General features: G+C 45.5%; 1 protein-coding gene across 4 annotated transcripts in view; it reads left to right on the forward strand.

Moving 5' to 3' along the window:
- The window catches only part of LOC119967651 (muscular LMNA-interacting protein), a 229,085-nt gene that overhangs the window by 45,274 nt on the left and 168,063 nt on the right, over positions 1 to 15,748 (forward strand). For 3 of the 4 annotated variants that reach the window (XM_038800451.1, XM_038800452.1, XM_038800450.1), the window contains one exon: positions 6,737 to 6,790. The exons of the other annotated variant lie outside the window; for it this stretch is intronic. In XM_038800451.1, the coding sequence (XP_038656379.1) occupies positions 6,779 to 6,790 (12 nt within the window). In that variant the 5' untranslated portion in view covers positions 6,737 to 6,778. The remainder of the gene's footprint in view (positions 1 to 6,736; positions 6,791 to 15,748) is intronic. 4 annotated transcript variants of the gene reach the window in all.

Below are 15,748 nucleotides of genomic sequence, written 5' to 3' on the forward strand. Positions count from 1 at the left end.
TTACCCCCCCCCCCCCCCCCCTCACGGTATGTAGTCTCGCGACCCTTAAGGTCGCCCCCCCCCCCTTGCTCTTTGTGAACCTCACCCCCGACTGTAAGCCGGTTGCCACCAGGAGCAGGCGGTACAGTGCACAAGATATGATTTTCATCAAGTCAGAGGTCCAGCGACTCTTGAGAGAGGGGTCATCGAGGCCTGCAACAGCCCCTGGAGAGCTCAAATGGTGGTTGTCAGGACTCGGGACAAGAACCGGACGGTGGTGGACTACAGCCAGACCACTAACCGGTTCACGCAACTGGATGCGTACCCCCTTCCCCGCATTGCGGAGATGGTCACCCAGATCGCGCAATACCGGGTTTTCTCCACGGTGGATCTGACGTCTGCCTACCACCAGCTCCCGATCCGCCTGGAAGATCGCCACTGCACGGCTTTTGAAGCAGCCGGTCGATTCTTCCACTTCCTCAGGGTCCCTTTCTGCGTCACCAATGTGGTCTCGAGAAGGAGGTGCAAGCCAATGTGGAAGCTGTGCGGCACTGGAGGCACTACCTAGCTGGTAGGAGGTTCACCCTCGTCACCGACCAATGGTCGGCAGCCTTTATGTTTGACAAGGCACAGCGGGGCAAGATTAAAAATGATAAGTTCTTGAGGTGGAGGATCGAACTCTCCACCTACACTTAGGATATTAAGTATCGTCCTGGGGAACTCAACGAGCCCTCAGATGCCCTGTCCCACGGTACTTGCGGCAGCGCGCAGGAGGACCGACTGCAAGTGCTCCACAACGACCTCTGCCCCCCAGGGGTCACCCGGCTTGTCCATTTCATTAAGTCCCACAACCTGCCTTACTCCACCGAGGCGGTCAGAGCCATGACCAGGGGTTGCCAAGTCTGCGCAGAGTGCAAACCGCACTTCTATCGGCCAGGCAAGGCCCATCTGGTAAAGGCCTCCTGGCCCTTTGAGCGCATCAGTATCGACTTAAAGGGGCCACTCCCATCCACCAACCGCAATCTGTACTTCCTGACTATCATTGACGAGTATTCCCGCTTCCCTTTCGCTGACCCTTGCCCCGACCTGACCTCGGCCACAGTAATAAAGGCCCGCCGCGCCTGCACTGACCCCCGCGCCTTCACTGCCACCACCCGCCACCCACCTGCCGACCAGTACCCCGCAACCGTCAAGCTCCGAACAACACGCTCTCGGAGTTACCATCATCTATGACGTCCGTGCTCGCCGCACCGCCAGAGCTGAGGAGGTCTAAAAGGACGATCCGGCTTCCGGATAGACTGGACATTTGACCCCCGCCGGACTTTGTGTTTTTTTTAAACAGGGGGTGAATGTGGTGAATGTATTCACCAGGAGATGTGGTGCCTGTGTAACCTTTAACCTTTAAGGATTGAGCTGGAACCCCGGTGGGCTATGCCTCTGACTCCGCCCCCCCCCCCCCCCGGGATGGTATATAGTCCTGTGCCCAGTGGGTGGCGCTCATTTGTACAGAAGCCACTGGCAGGATAGTTCTTTGTGTAATGAAGCCTTCGTTCACTTGTTCATATGGTCTCGCTGTGAATTGATGGTATATCAGTCTCACAAACCAAGAACTGCCTCAGCAAATGAATGATGACACGGACAGCTTCTCTCACTCCCATTCTGTTATTCCCACTTCATGCACAATTCTTTGACCAAGAAGACTGACTTGTTTTCAGCCCCATTCACCAGAAACCATGGTAAAACAGTCTTTCCTAACATATCCTAGATACATAATATTCCATTGAACGAGGGTAAAGTTTGGAAGCAGCGTTTGATGAGAAATCCATAGTGAGCTAAATGCACCCATAATTATTTGTGTGTATAAAAACTCCCGCAGCGTGTGGCGAGGAAGAGTCACAGGTAAATATCTCTTTGCACTGTTGCAAGGCTGATCGCATATCAAAACCCTCCGTCCAACTGTCTTCTTAACCAATTCCCTTTTGTCAGATTCCTTCATTTTCATTTCACCACGAGTTGTTCACAACTGCACAAGAAAAAGCTCACCCCATAAACCTCTTTGAATTTCAAGAGGTTGTTGCATCTGCATTGTGAAATCAAGGAGAACACATCTCAAAGTTAGTGCTGCTATTTAATGACTTAAGAACCCTTTAAATGAGATTATTGTTGCAGCAACTCTTCGCACAAGGAAAGGACCAACTGCAAATGGTTCTTGGAGGTTTTTAAAATATAATTTTTTCTTTCAGTTACTTTCTTTTCTATCTCTCCCTTGTACAATCATTCCTTGCCTCGCTCTCTCTTTCTGTATAACCTGACTTGACTTCAATTTGCACTTACTTTTCCTATTCCAGCATTCCTGTTTCCTTCTCCACCCTTCAGTCACAACGGTTAAGAGATTAGAGGCATGCATTTCTGTCCATGAGCCGGGAGAAATCCCAGTTCTGTGGACCCGAATTTTTAAGAATGACTGCCTGAGCATCAGATTTTTGGCCTGTGGATGGGCAGGGAAGCTGCAGGCTACATTAGAAGTCAGGTTGGGAGACAGTGGAAGTAGTGAGGAGGCCATTTGTGGGGACAGGCTGGCTGGAAGGCCACAAATTAAAAAAAAAAGAATGAAAGGTGAAATATCCATGCAACCTTCACCCCCACACGATCCCCTTGCTTCATCCATGCCAAATCATACCCTGTACCTTCCCCATATACCCTCATACCGTCCTTGCTAACCATTGCCCTCTACCTCCCACTATGGCCCTTTGCAGCCCCAATGCAAACTCCATGCCAACCTATGCCCCACATCCACACCTTTTGCACTTATATTTTCTATTTATTTATTTATTTATTTATAAAAAATATATATATTTAGAGTACCCAATTATTTTTTCCAATTAAGGGGCAATTTAATGTAGCCAATCCACCTAACCTGCACATCTTTGGGTTGTGGGGGTGAAACCCACGCAGACACGGGGAGAATGTGCAAACTCCTCACGGACAGTGATCCAGGGTCGGGATTCGAACCCGGGTCCTCAGCACCGTAATATTCACCAAGTGCAGACCTCATGCAGACAAAAGATAAAATAAAGTACTAAGTATCTATTACACGGTCTATTTTAATGAAAAATACACTCATTGATAAAAATGTTTTATGTTCTTTCAACTACACAAAACCTTGGGCGGGATTCTCTCAGCCTGGGGCCGGGCCTGAGAATCCCCGCGACAGGTGTGAATCGCGCCCCGATGCTGGCACGCAATTCTCCACAGAGCGTGGTTGGCGCGGCGCCGGTCGCGGGCCGCTCTGCATGGCAGGCCTGCTGATTCTCGGGCCGGGATGGGCTGAGCAACCTCTGCGGAAATGCATAGTCCTGCCGGCGCCGTCCACACCTCCTCTCAACCGGCAGGAACTCAGCGTTGAAGGGTCAGGTGTTGGCCTGTCGGGGAGACGGGGGTCCGACCCCGGGGGGGGGGGGGTCTGACCCTGGGGAGGGGGGGAGGGTCCTCCGATGTGGCCTGGCCCGTGATCGGGACTCACCTCGCTGTCTCCTGGCCTTTCTTCCACGGCAGACCCACTGCACATGCGCGCATCCCCTGGCGCCCATTCCACGGCCGAATCAGCAGCTAGAGCGGCCAGAATTGCTGATCCTGGGGCCGTGTTGATGCTATCGAGAAACACGGCGGTGTTTCCGACGTCGTCAACACTTAACCTCAGGTTAAGTTGGGAGGTAGAGGGGCAAAGGTTAGCAAGGACGGTATGAGGGTATATGGGGAAGGTACAGGGCATGATAAGAGAATCCTGCCCCTTACAACAACAAACATTTCATTCAAGTGTGCAATCGATTCCAAGCATTGAAATTGATCTTCTACTGAGCCATTTACTAGGCCACAATCGGAGGCAAAGGATCAGAGAACTCATGAACTGCTTAACTCAACGGGTGGGTATTTATTTATCTTATGCTGGGCACTCTGACAGGGTAAATACAAGGCTGGGCCTAAAGCCTGTGCATATGACTCATGGTGTCACCAGTTTTACATTCATGTCAAGAGGGCTAGAATACAAGACCAGAGATGTACTTCTGAGGCTGTTTAAGGCTCTGGTTAGACCCCATTTGGAGTTTAGAAGGATGAATGGGGATCTTATTGAAACTTACAGAATACTGCGAGGCTTTGATAGAGTGGACGTGGAGAGGATGTTTCCACTTGTAGGAAAAACTAGAACCAGACAACATCATGTCAGACTAAAGGGACGATCCTTTAAAACTGAGATGAGGAGGAATTTCTTCAGCCAGAAGGTGGTGAATCTGTGGAACTCTTTACCGCAGAAGGCTGTTTAGGCCAAATCACTGAGTGTATTTAAGAGATAGATAGGTTCGTGATTAATAAGGGAATCAGGGGTTATGGGGAGAAGGTAGGAGAATGGGGATGAGAAAATATCAGCCATGGTTAGAGTGGTCTAATTCTACTCCGATGTCTAATGGTCTTATGGTGCTCACATGACTCAAAAGGGACGCTGCCCCAATATAACACATACAAAATTCATAGTCGCACTTCAAAGAGGCTCATAAACACATGTACCTGTCAATCAAACTGCAAAATAGCAGGCATCCTCCTGTGATAATGGATGGTTATGAAATCAGTCACACAGCAGTAGTACAATGAAGGAAGCTCTCTGGTTATATCAACAGACAGAATAAACTAGCAGGCAGTGAATCTTTTCAACACTCCAAACGCTCTTTTCAAAGATTTAATGGGCAGGAACTTTAAATCCCTTGCCAATTCAACAGTTCCCTTTCAAAGGTGCTTTTGAAACATTTTCTTGACAGGTTCTTTCGACATTTTTGACATGCCCTCCTGACAGTTGCTTTTGACCGTTCATTTTGACAGATCTGTTGACATTTCCAATGAGTTTGACAAACTAGTTTATGCACTTTTCATGTACATTTATGCCTACTTTTAACAACTCCAAAGGGCACTTTACTTCCCAAAATGTATCCCAGAACCTCCACCAAAGGGATATCCTGACTATCCAAATGAACACACAAAGTACAGACCTGCTCTTACCTAGTCTACTCTGCACACTTTGGGTTTCACACACCTGACCTACTGTAATGAACTCCAATTGGCTTTATTGGTTGGCCAATTGGAGTATGAGCTCCGTCAATGATAGCTCATTGAGGGGGCCCGTATAAGCACCGGTGTAGGCTTTGTGAGCCAGTCTTAAGTTGACTGGACTGCTAGCAGCACTGTTTGTAGCTGCTCCTGTAATATCGTTATTGTAAGTAAATATTGGTGTGGTGACGGAACTCCTGCCTCCCGTGGACTACTACACCTACCAAAATCCAACTGAGCGGCGGCAAGTGATGATTTAAATGCACAGCCGTCTCTGTGAACCCCCCTGCCGGGAAAATGGTAGGTGCTGTGTTGGGGGGGGGGGGGGGGGGGGGGGGGGGGGGGGGGGGTGGGGGGGGGGGGGGGGGGAGGGGGGGGGACCTTCTGATTTTTGTGCACTTCTGCCATTTTTGCTACAATGGAGAGGCTCACTATTGTGATGAAAATCCAAGCCATGTTATTGGTCCCATTGTTCAGTAAAGTCCCAGATGCCATGTTGGGTTTCCACTGCCAGCAGTTTCCAACACAAACCTTTTCTCAGATGAAGGATCAGGGAACAAAATCCAACTTGTGACATATTGCGAGATGCACCTCTCCAGCAAGATCTGGACTACATCTTAGACTACATCAGGTCTCCGAGTGAAGGACCATTGAATGGCAGTCGTGATCATTGAGCAATGAACACTTTAGCATTGAAGCAGGGCAGCACGGTAGCACAGTGGATAGCACAGTTGCTTCACAGCTCCAGGGTCCCAGGTTTGATTCCCAGCTGGGGTCACTGTCTGTGTGGAGTCTGCACGTTCTCCCCGTCTCTGCGTGAGTTTCCTCCGGGTACTCCGGTTTCCTCCCACAGTCCAAAGATGTGCAGGTTAGCTGGATTGGCTATGCTAAATTGCCTTAGTTTCCAAAAAGGTTAGGTGGGGTTACGGGGATAGGTTGGAAGTGTGGGCTTAAATGGGGTGCTCTTTCCAAGGGCCAGTACAGACTCGATGGGCCTATTGGCCTCCTTCTGCACTGTAAATTCTATGATTAGATGTCTTGAGTAGCATTGCTCAGAAAGAGCAAAAGAAAAATAGCAGTTCATGAACAAGTAAGCTTGATTGCAGTTTTTAAGAGGGAAACAAAAATGTCGAATTTTTTTACCTAGATTAAAAATAGTCACCTGAGCAATGATATGTAATGTGGAGGTCGGAGTGTTGCTAATAAAGTAAGATGAGGAATATTTTGCCTAAAAATTGTCAGACCAGATATGTCTGCAATGTTATGTAACATAGTTATAACATAGACAACATCAGCGACATAGATAATTTTATTTGCCATGTGTCTTAAAGATATTTGTGAGTGTGATTGTGCATTTGGATGTGTATCGAATTTGTTTGCGAATGTACCTGCTGTTATCAGCAGCAATGTTGTTTAGTTGTTTTTCAGAAGAAATGCAATGATTCCATCAAAGACCTTGCTGCTGAGCTGGACAGCTTGGAAGTCCGAATCTTTTCCCTGGCTCAGCTCCCTCCTCTCTCCTCTGAAATGTGATCTCTGGCAGTTCCTGTGAAATTCAATACAATAAAACATTCCTCGGGGTAATAACAACTGGTACGTCGGAAATTCCAGGCATAGTCATTCCTTACTTTGAACATTATGTTTGTCTGTCATCTTATAGGATCCTATAATTTATAAGAAGCAAGCCCAGGAGTGTTCCGCAATGAAGTCAGCCGTAAGTATTAATAAGAATCTACTTCAACCAACATTAATATATTTAAATATCAAATACTGTGGAGGCACCGTTCTAGGTAACATTGAGTGCGATGCAGATCTTTCTGCAGCCAGACCCTGAGAGTGCAGCTGTTGACTCTAAATACCATTGATCCTCCTGTGCTGACTTATAGTCTTCCATATAAATAATATTGTAGAGTTACTGCAGATAAATTCATTCTTGATGCAAGATATTTATAATGCATTAAAATATAGCTTTCTGAATCTCCCAAAACCATACAGCTGTATCTAATGTTGAATTCTAGAAATAAATTCAAACTATAAACTTCCATCATGCGGCTTTGTAAAATGTTTAGAAAAATAATTGTAGTTGCTTTCAACCAAAGCATTCTTTATCCAAGTAAAGTTCATTGTGATGTACATCTGACCCAGTACAAATTGGACTTGGGAGCCAATTAATGGCTTATCTAGGCTTTATTTACTGTTGATTTTATTATGGAGGTTAGGATTGCGTACAAATTGAATATATGATGAGGGTCTATCTGTGCAGCAGACTATTGTTGCTGCAGTTAAGGCATAATAATATCAATCCTAGAACTGATTATTGAATAATTCAATGTGTGGGAGGAATTGGGAATCTAAACAGCTTTAGAAGTTCTGAACTTATCCAATTAAATATGATTGATAGAATGACCACATACCGAGTGACTGTGAAAACCTATAACTATTTTACATGGTGGATTTCGAGAAGGGATCACTGAGGCTCTTGTGTTTTCAGGTCAACATTATTACTGGTAGTGGGTCTTGTGGGGGGGAGGTGGTTACCTCAGTTGGCTGGATGGCTGGTTTGTGATGCAGAACCACATCAACAGCACAGCTAGGCGGGGTTACGAGGATAAGGCGGGGAGTAGGCCGAGGTAGGGGGCTCTTTCAGAGGGTCGGTACAGACGCAATGGGCCCAATAGCCTCCTTTTGCACTGTAAGGATTCTGTGGAGCATGTGTTCAATTCCTGTAGCGGGTGAGGTTATCCATGAAGGCCCCACCTTCTCAACCTTACCCCTTGTCTGAGGTCCGGTGACCCTCAGGTTAAATCACCACCAGCCAGCTCTCTCTCGAAAGGGGAGAGCAGCCTAGGGTCCTCGAGGACTGTGGCAACTTTCATTTTCATTTCATTTCATTACTGGTACATTTTGGTGTGGTTCCAGTTGGATTTCCATGTATTGGGCTAACCTCTCTCCACTGTTGCTGGACACCGTACAGTGCTGATTTTAACCCAGGAACCAGTGTTACCAGCATTGCAGCCAAAGTAAAGCCTGTCATCTCTCGTGAGCTTTACTTGTCAGTTGAATGTCTTGTAATAGTGGATGATGAGTGGAAGAAGAGTTTGCTATTTACAGTGTATCAGTATTTCTATCTTGCAATTTCTTTTCACATCATTTGAATGACATGCCTTAGTGAATACAAACTCGAGTTTCATAAAATAATTGCTGCTCATTCTCATTCAAACACTGAGTAAATACTGAACTGAGACTTGCCCATTCAAACCCACTTGGTTTTGGCTGCTGCCCCCTCACCTTATTTCATTTAAAACTTTCTCTGGTTTCATCTTTTTGACCAAACTTCTGGGCATTCATGCTGATCCCTACCTTCCCAACTTCCTGGCTATGAATCCCGTGGGATGTTTTGCTGCAGTAAAAGCACAGGATAAATACAAGTTACTGTGACTTGTATTACTGGTATTTAGCGCGGAGATCGAAATTCTTCACATCACATTTTAAGGATATAGAATGTACAGGCAGTCAGGATGTGCTCTGACTGGTTGAGATTGGTGCCCAAAGCTAAATAACCCATCATGTGCAACCGAAGCACTATACATAATATTTGATTTTTAAAAACATTGCCTTGGACTGAAATCAATTTGCCTTTGGGTTCAGAGAAAGGTTATCAATTCACCAGGCTTCTCACTTGTACCAGCTTTTTGAGCCCATTGATTAGATTTACCATGCTCCAGTTTTCTCTTGTTATCAGGCTGGGAGATGCTGCCAAATTAACTTAGGGAGCTGTGGCAGTACATTGTATGGATACTATCTGTGCATTGTGGTTGTTGGCTATGAAAGGGCAGCTATTGACTGGAGTAGCAGCAGCATTAGGGAATTGTATCTGTCCAGGTGAATGGCCAGCATCCCAATTCATTTCTCACATGATCCCTGTAAATGGCTTTGTCAGGTCACAAAGTGAGCCACCTACCACAGAATGTCCAGACTTTGTCTTGCTCTTGGTACCATGCCGTTGATGTGGCTGATAAGTGTTTGATTCCGAATGGCTCCCAGATAATTGTGCAGTAAAGATCATGGAGAAATGGGTAGAATTTCACTTGCTGGAGAAGGGCATCACCTGAGAGATATGCAGCATGAAAGTTACAGGCCAATGCAAGATGTTTAAGTCGTGGTGTAGGCTGGCTTTTGTGCTTCATTGCTCTAAGGATTGGTACAGGAAGCTGAACACTACTCTATTCTGAACGGTGTGTGATGGAGAGAAAGTAATTGATGAAGCAGCTGATGGTGGATGAACCCAAGGGCGCTATCCTCAGGATCTCTGGCATTAAATCACCTGGACCTGTGATGACCATTTTCCAAAAAAATGCAACTGTTTTCTTGTAGAGAAAATTTGGCTACCATCACTGTGGAGATAGGTGTGATCTTGAAGCCTTTGTGGCTTTTAGAGATGGGGAGAAAAAATTGGAAGATAAGAGCAACTCATGGGTGGTTCTTGGTTCTACTTTATTGGCAGCTCAAAAGGCTATGAAGAGAGGAAGAGCGTCTTGACAGGCATCTTCAGATAGATGACAAAAATATAACATAATAACAGAGGAAAACTGGCCCAAATTTTCCCACAAAAAACTAACAAAATTCAGAAGCCAGTTGATTGAAATGACGTGCCCTGTCCTCATACAAATCAGGATAGTTCATTTATATACTAGAATATTCATTTACGACTTGGGCCACACTTTCTGGTTGGTGTTTAGGTAAATCATCTGCATATTTCATCTTTTTTTTAAAATTTAGAGTACCCAATTCATTTTTCCAAGGGTGGAATTTAGTGTGGACAATCCACCGAGCCTGCACATCTTTGGGTTGTGGGGGCGAAACCCACGCAAACACGGGGAGAATGTGCAAACTCCACATGGGCAGTGACCCAGAATCGAACCTGGGACCTCGGCGCCTGAAGCAACAGGGCTAATCCACTGCGCCACCGTGCTGTCCCTACTTATTTCATCTTTTGACACCACCCAGTGGTGGATTTACAAGTTATTGGCTATAGCTTTGTTTAGGTCGACCTAATTCAAGACTTGGCCATAGGGGATTTCCATTTGAACAAAAAGTAAACTTAGTGCAGGGCACAACATGTACAAGGGACCTGCTACAGCACTGCTTTAAACAGGAGTTTGGGTGGACACCATCAACTAAGCTGCTTCTGATCGGAGATGGGAAATTTGATAAAATGGAAATTTCAATTACAAAACTCCCCCATCCAGTGCTAAGGTGCTTCTAGTTTCCCTACATTACAACAGTGACCACACTTCAAAAGAAAATAATTTAGTTGACCGTGAAGTACTTTGCAATGGCGCGAGATCATGAAATGTGTTACATAAATGCAAACTCTTTATATCTGGATCGGTTGCATATCCCACTCACGTGAGAGTAAACGGGTACATTGTCTCCCTCAGTGCACCAACCAGACTCAAAGGATATATGCCTTTATTGCTCCATTCCCACCACCAGTTACCATGTTGCCTTGCCTGGGGCCACATACTTCATTCCACAATAACCATGAGACTGGCAGTTATCAGTTATATGTTACCACTAGACTAATTGAACATTTATTGCATAATGTGGCTAGATTGTCAGGACTGAATAGAAAATTCTCTTTTCCCCCTGTATTTGAGAATATTGGAAAGCATAGAATAGAATCCAGCCCAATATGTAAATCTCTGCATTATTCTGCTAATGACCTGATGGATAACCTCTCTCCCATATACTGCACAGCAGGGATCAGAGGTACATCTCTACAATTGACTTCAAACCATAATCTTCTCACTAAATCAATAAGGATTCCTAATATCCATTGCAGGATCACTACCAGATCTCTAATGGCTGGATATATGCCTTTTACTCTTTAGCCTATTGACTATCAGCAATCAAGTACAATCCCACCTGTTGATACCAGGATTTGGAGACATAATTCCAGACATTATAAACCCAGGAGAGTGTTCGAGACCCAACCAGCTTCGGCTGCTTCATCAGTGACCTGCCCTGCATTATATAGAACATAGAACTGTACAGCACAGTATAGGCCCTTCGGCCCACGATGTTGTGCCAAACTAGTCTGAAACTAAGATCAAATCAACCTATTCCCAATCATTCTAGTGCACTCCATATGCCTATCCAATAACCGCTTGAAAGTTCCTAAAGTGACCAACTCCACTACTGCGTGATAATCGTCTAACCAGTATTATTTTGAAACCCTGTGCAACTTCAAGGAGCCGACTTCAAAGGCATCTTGTTCAAACAGGTACACCACCGAAAGACAGAAGTGGGAATATTCATTGATTATTGCACAATGTTCACCATTCATAACTTGGGTACTAAAGCAGACAATGTCAATATGCAGCAAGACCTGCACGATATCCAGGCTTGGGCTGATAAGTGGCAAGTTACATTTGTGCCACACAAGTGCCAGGCACAAGTGACCACCTCCAACGAGAGAGAATCCAACCATCTACCCTTGTTATTAAATGGCATTACCATTGCTGAATCCCCACTCTCAACATCCTGGGGGTTTCCATTGACCAGAAACTGAACTGGACTAGCTATATAAATATTGTGGCTACCAGCGCAGGTCAGATGCTGGGAATTCTGTACTAAGTAACTCACTACCGGGCTGCCAGAAATCCCCTCCCTCCTGGTTGAGTGTGATATCTCCTTTCTGTCATGGTGAGAACCAACACTTGCAGAATATTCACTCTGAAAATGAAGGCCCTTGTCTACACTTCCACGATCCACCTTGTGGGAAAATACTCGACCTCACGTGGTGACTCTGAGCAGAGAGGATGGGTGCATTGTGCACACACGAATGGAAAGCCTGTGGAAACAGCTAACCTCACAGGTATGGCCAAGACCTGTCATGGCCAAGGTCGCCGGACAGCACTCCACCAAAATGGTGCTGGCATTTAGACACATAAGGAAGATGGAAAAAATACATTTGAATAGCAGAGAAGTAACAAGTACAAAACACAGCTCTGTTGCACTTATCAGTCCAGTGAACAACAAACTGTATGCTCTTGCCAGTGCTGCTGTCATTGTCAACATGACTTTAGGTCCACTTAAGCTGTTTACAAAGACATGTTATAAATAGAGGGGTGGTAATACTATAAATAGTCCCACAAATAAAATGTGCTGATTATTTTATAAAGACAGTGAACCTTTTGTCAAGACCTGTTATATTATGTTCACATAACATTTATTTATCACACCATTTTGAAAAAAAAAAGAATATATCTTTAAAATACAGTCCTTCAGACAGAGCCCTTAAATGTAATACTAATGTGAATGCATCTATCCTTCCTTAGCAATTATAGAATGATGCGGCACAGGAGGCCGTTGAGCTCATTGGCCAGAATTCTCCGGCCATTAGGATGCTCTGTTCCCATCAGGAAGCGCACTCCTGCCCGCAGGTTTCCCGACGACGTAGGGTGACTTCAATGGAAAATCCCATTGACAAGCGGCAGGAGCAGCAAATCCCGCCGCCAGCGAACAGCGTGCTGCTGAGAAACACGGCGGTGGAGGAGCGGAGAATCCCGCGATGCCCATTCTAACGTCAGTATCGGCAGCTGGAGCTGCGTAAAGCGTTCCAGTGCCGTGCTGGCCCCCTGTGCGGCCCAGAATCGCTGCTCCTAGGGACCTGTTGACACCATCATAAAACACGGTGGCATTTACGACGCCGCCAACACTTAGCCTCCTGTTCCTTATGTGTGGCACAAATGTAACACAAATGTTTCTTATTTGTCAGTCCTGAATATTGTAAAAGTTCCTCTACTCTTCGATTTGAGCCGTATGAATGTTTACTTCCACCCGTATAGACAGAGTCTGAATTTAATGTGTCGGGAATGGGGGGGTGGTGGGGTCAGTGAAATTCATCTTCAGCAGTAGTACGATTGGGAGAAAATGAATCAGCAATCTGTTTTATACCATGCCTGATTTTCTTTTATACTGAAGTCAGTGAGTGAAGCGACTGCCGATCTGTTATCGCCCATTTTTGCACCAAAGACCATTCTCATCCTTGTTATCTCATCCAACATCTCTGACATTGCAGAAAGTTGCTCTGTATTACCTTGAAGTGTGACCTTGGTTGAGGTGCTCCAGGGTGGGGTTTGAACCCATAACCTTCCAATTCAGAGCTGTGAGGGCCAGAGAGGAAAGTCTTCCCAAACTTTTCAATATCATTTGAAGGGTGGGGACAAAAGTTGAACTGGGGAAATTGTTCCAGGATCGTGAAGAGTCAAAAAACAGATAGAGCAAGTTGAAAACGAGGAATACTAAGGAAGAGCAGGAGTTGGGTGGAACAACTTCACCTCAAACAGTGAGAAAATAGTGGAATAATCTACTCGGCGTAGCCATTAAACAATTCAAGAGACAATTGGATGTGTCTCTGGAGAGATAATTGATGGAGCAATATACAAAATGTTTAACGTTAATTGTTCACAGAATGTGGGTGGCGATGGCTAGACTGCATTTATTGCTTACTCCTCTTGGTAGAGCAATAAACAGCTTGCATTTGCTGTCGTGGGCAGAATTTTTTGACTTTTTGGGGGGGGCAGAGCCGTGCACAGTGGGCGTGAAAAAACAGGGTGGAAGCTGTCGGCCTCAGGGGCAGCCTGCTCCACTGCATTTTTAGGCTTTTGGTCCAAAAAACTGATGAGACCATCAATTCACGTGACACGTGGTTAGAAGTGAACAGTGGTTTTAATCGTCTTACAACAGAGCCTGCCTGTGGCGAGATGAACTCCAGATGAACTGACAGGCAGGCTCTCAGCATCAACCTTTATACTTCCGGTTAGGGGGAGGGGCCATGGATGGAGCCAAGGGTGGAGCCCAGTACAAGCTCCTCATCTCCCCCTATGTAGAGTCGCGCAACTACATGTGATCCAATACAATATACAGGCTCAACACATGTTGTACAATACAGTGTGGATTATTAGTATTTATAATTCACCACAAAAATCTTAAGGGGCGGGTCCCATGATGTCATGTTGGAGAGGGTGTGCTCTGATTGAGCCTGACCGACCAACAAATTAGGATTTTAAAAGATCGGGGTACCCTTTAAAAATGGCTATCCGAGTTAAATTAAAATAGACCCCCACCCAACCATAGAGGTCTCCCCACTCCCATGGACATGGAATCCTCTCCAGCCCATGCAACCCCACCCCCCCCTCCGTTCCACGGAACACTCCTGGCACTGCAAGAGGCAGGTTAGCTCAGTTTGCTGGACATCTAATTCCTGGAACAACGTCAATAGCGCGGGTTCAATTCCCGTACCGGCTGAGTTAATTCATGAAGTCCCCGCCTTCTCAACTTTGCCCCTCGCCTGAGGTGTGGTGACCATCTGGTTAAATTACAATCTGTCAGCTCTCTCTCAAAAACGGAGATCAGCTTATGATCCTTGGGGATTACGGTGACTTTCATTTCACTAAAATGGACAATTGAGGACTGTATTGAAAACTATAAAGAGGACAGCAATATGATTTTTAAAAAAAATGTCATTTGTGCTTTGGTTCGGGAAGTTTTTGTGGCTTGGGAAGAAACAAATCTGATTGAAGGGTTCCAACGGGGAGCTGCAGAAAAATAGGCACATATCAGATATGTTAGAGAAGGAGCATTAGTTAAGGAGGACATGTAAGCCAGCAGTGCTCTTTTTGAGGAATGTGTAACAGTTGTTTTGTAAGGAAAGGGGAGGAAACAGCGTTGGAGGAAAAGGAATTATTTATGGTGCTGACTTGGGGATGAGGAAAGCATGTTGTTTTTCTCAGAGTTTCATGGGAATGGAGCTGAGGAAATATAAGGTAAGGATGGAATGCACTTTGAGCATTCAAAAGGAAGATGGCAGATAAACTGAAGAGAACCAGGGCGTCAGGACTGGGGTAAATGGGGATCTTGAGGGAAGTTTCTCTTGGTGGGCAAGATAAAATGTAGGAAACAGCTCAGTGGTCACTATCTGGGAGCAGAACCATTCTGGAGTTCCAAACACTTGTTATAAATAGTTAGCGCACAGCTTTCTTCAACAAACGCGTCATTTGTGTGGATGGTTCCCCTATGTTGGTAGTAGGTAGGCATTCTAGGATTTTTACCCACAGGAGACCAAGGAACTAATCCATCTGTCCAACTCAAATGATGGGTAAAATCCAGGAATATTATTATTAATAATAATCTTTATTATTGTCACAAGTAGGCTAACATTAACACTGCAATTAAGTTGCTGTGAAAATCCCCTAGTCGCCTGTTCAGATACACACAGGGAGAATTAAGAATGCCCAATTCACCTAACAAGCATGTCTTTCTGGACTTTTAGGAGGAAACCGGAGCACCTGGAGGAAACCCACGCAGATATGGGGACAATGTGCAGATTGCACAAAGACAGTGACCCAAGCCGGGAATCGAACCCGGGACCCTGGCTTTGTGAAGCAACGGTGCTAACCACTGTGCTACCGTGCCATCCCACAGAAGCATTTCACGTTACTGCTATTATAATGCTATTGTTCTTATCCTTCTCAATGGTAGATGTTGCCAAGATTGAGCATGGTTAAGTTCCATGTAAAGTCAGCCAAGCGTGGAACCAACAGATCAGACCCAGCTGGGATCTGATGCATACTGTAAATACCTTTAAGTTACAATAAACCAAAAT

This window comes from Scyliorhinus canicula, chromosome 6 (genome assembly GCF_902713615.1).
Source record: "Scyliorhinus canicula chromosome 6, sScyCan1.1, whole genome shotgun sequence".
Classification (NCBI taxonomy): domain Eukaryota; kingdom Metazoa; phylum Chordata; class Chondrichthyes; order Carcharhiniformes; family Scyliorhinidae; genus Scyliorhinus; species Scyliorhinus canicula.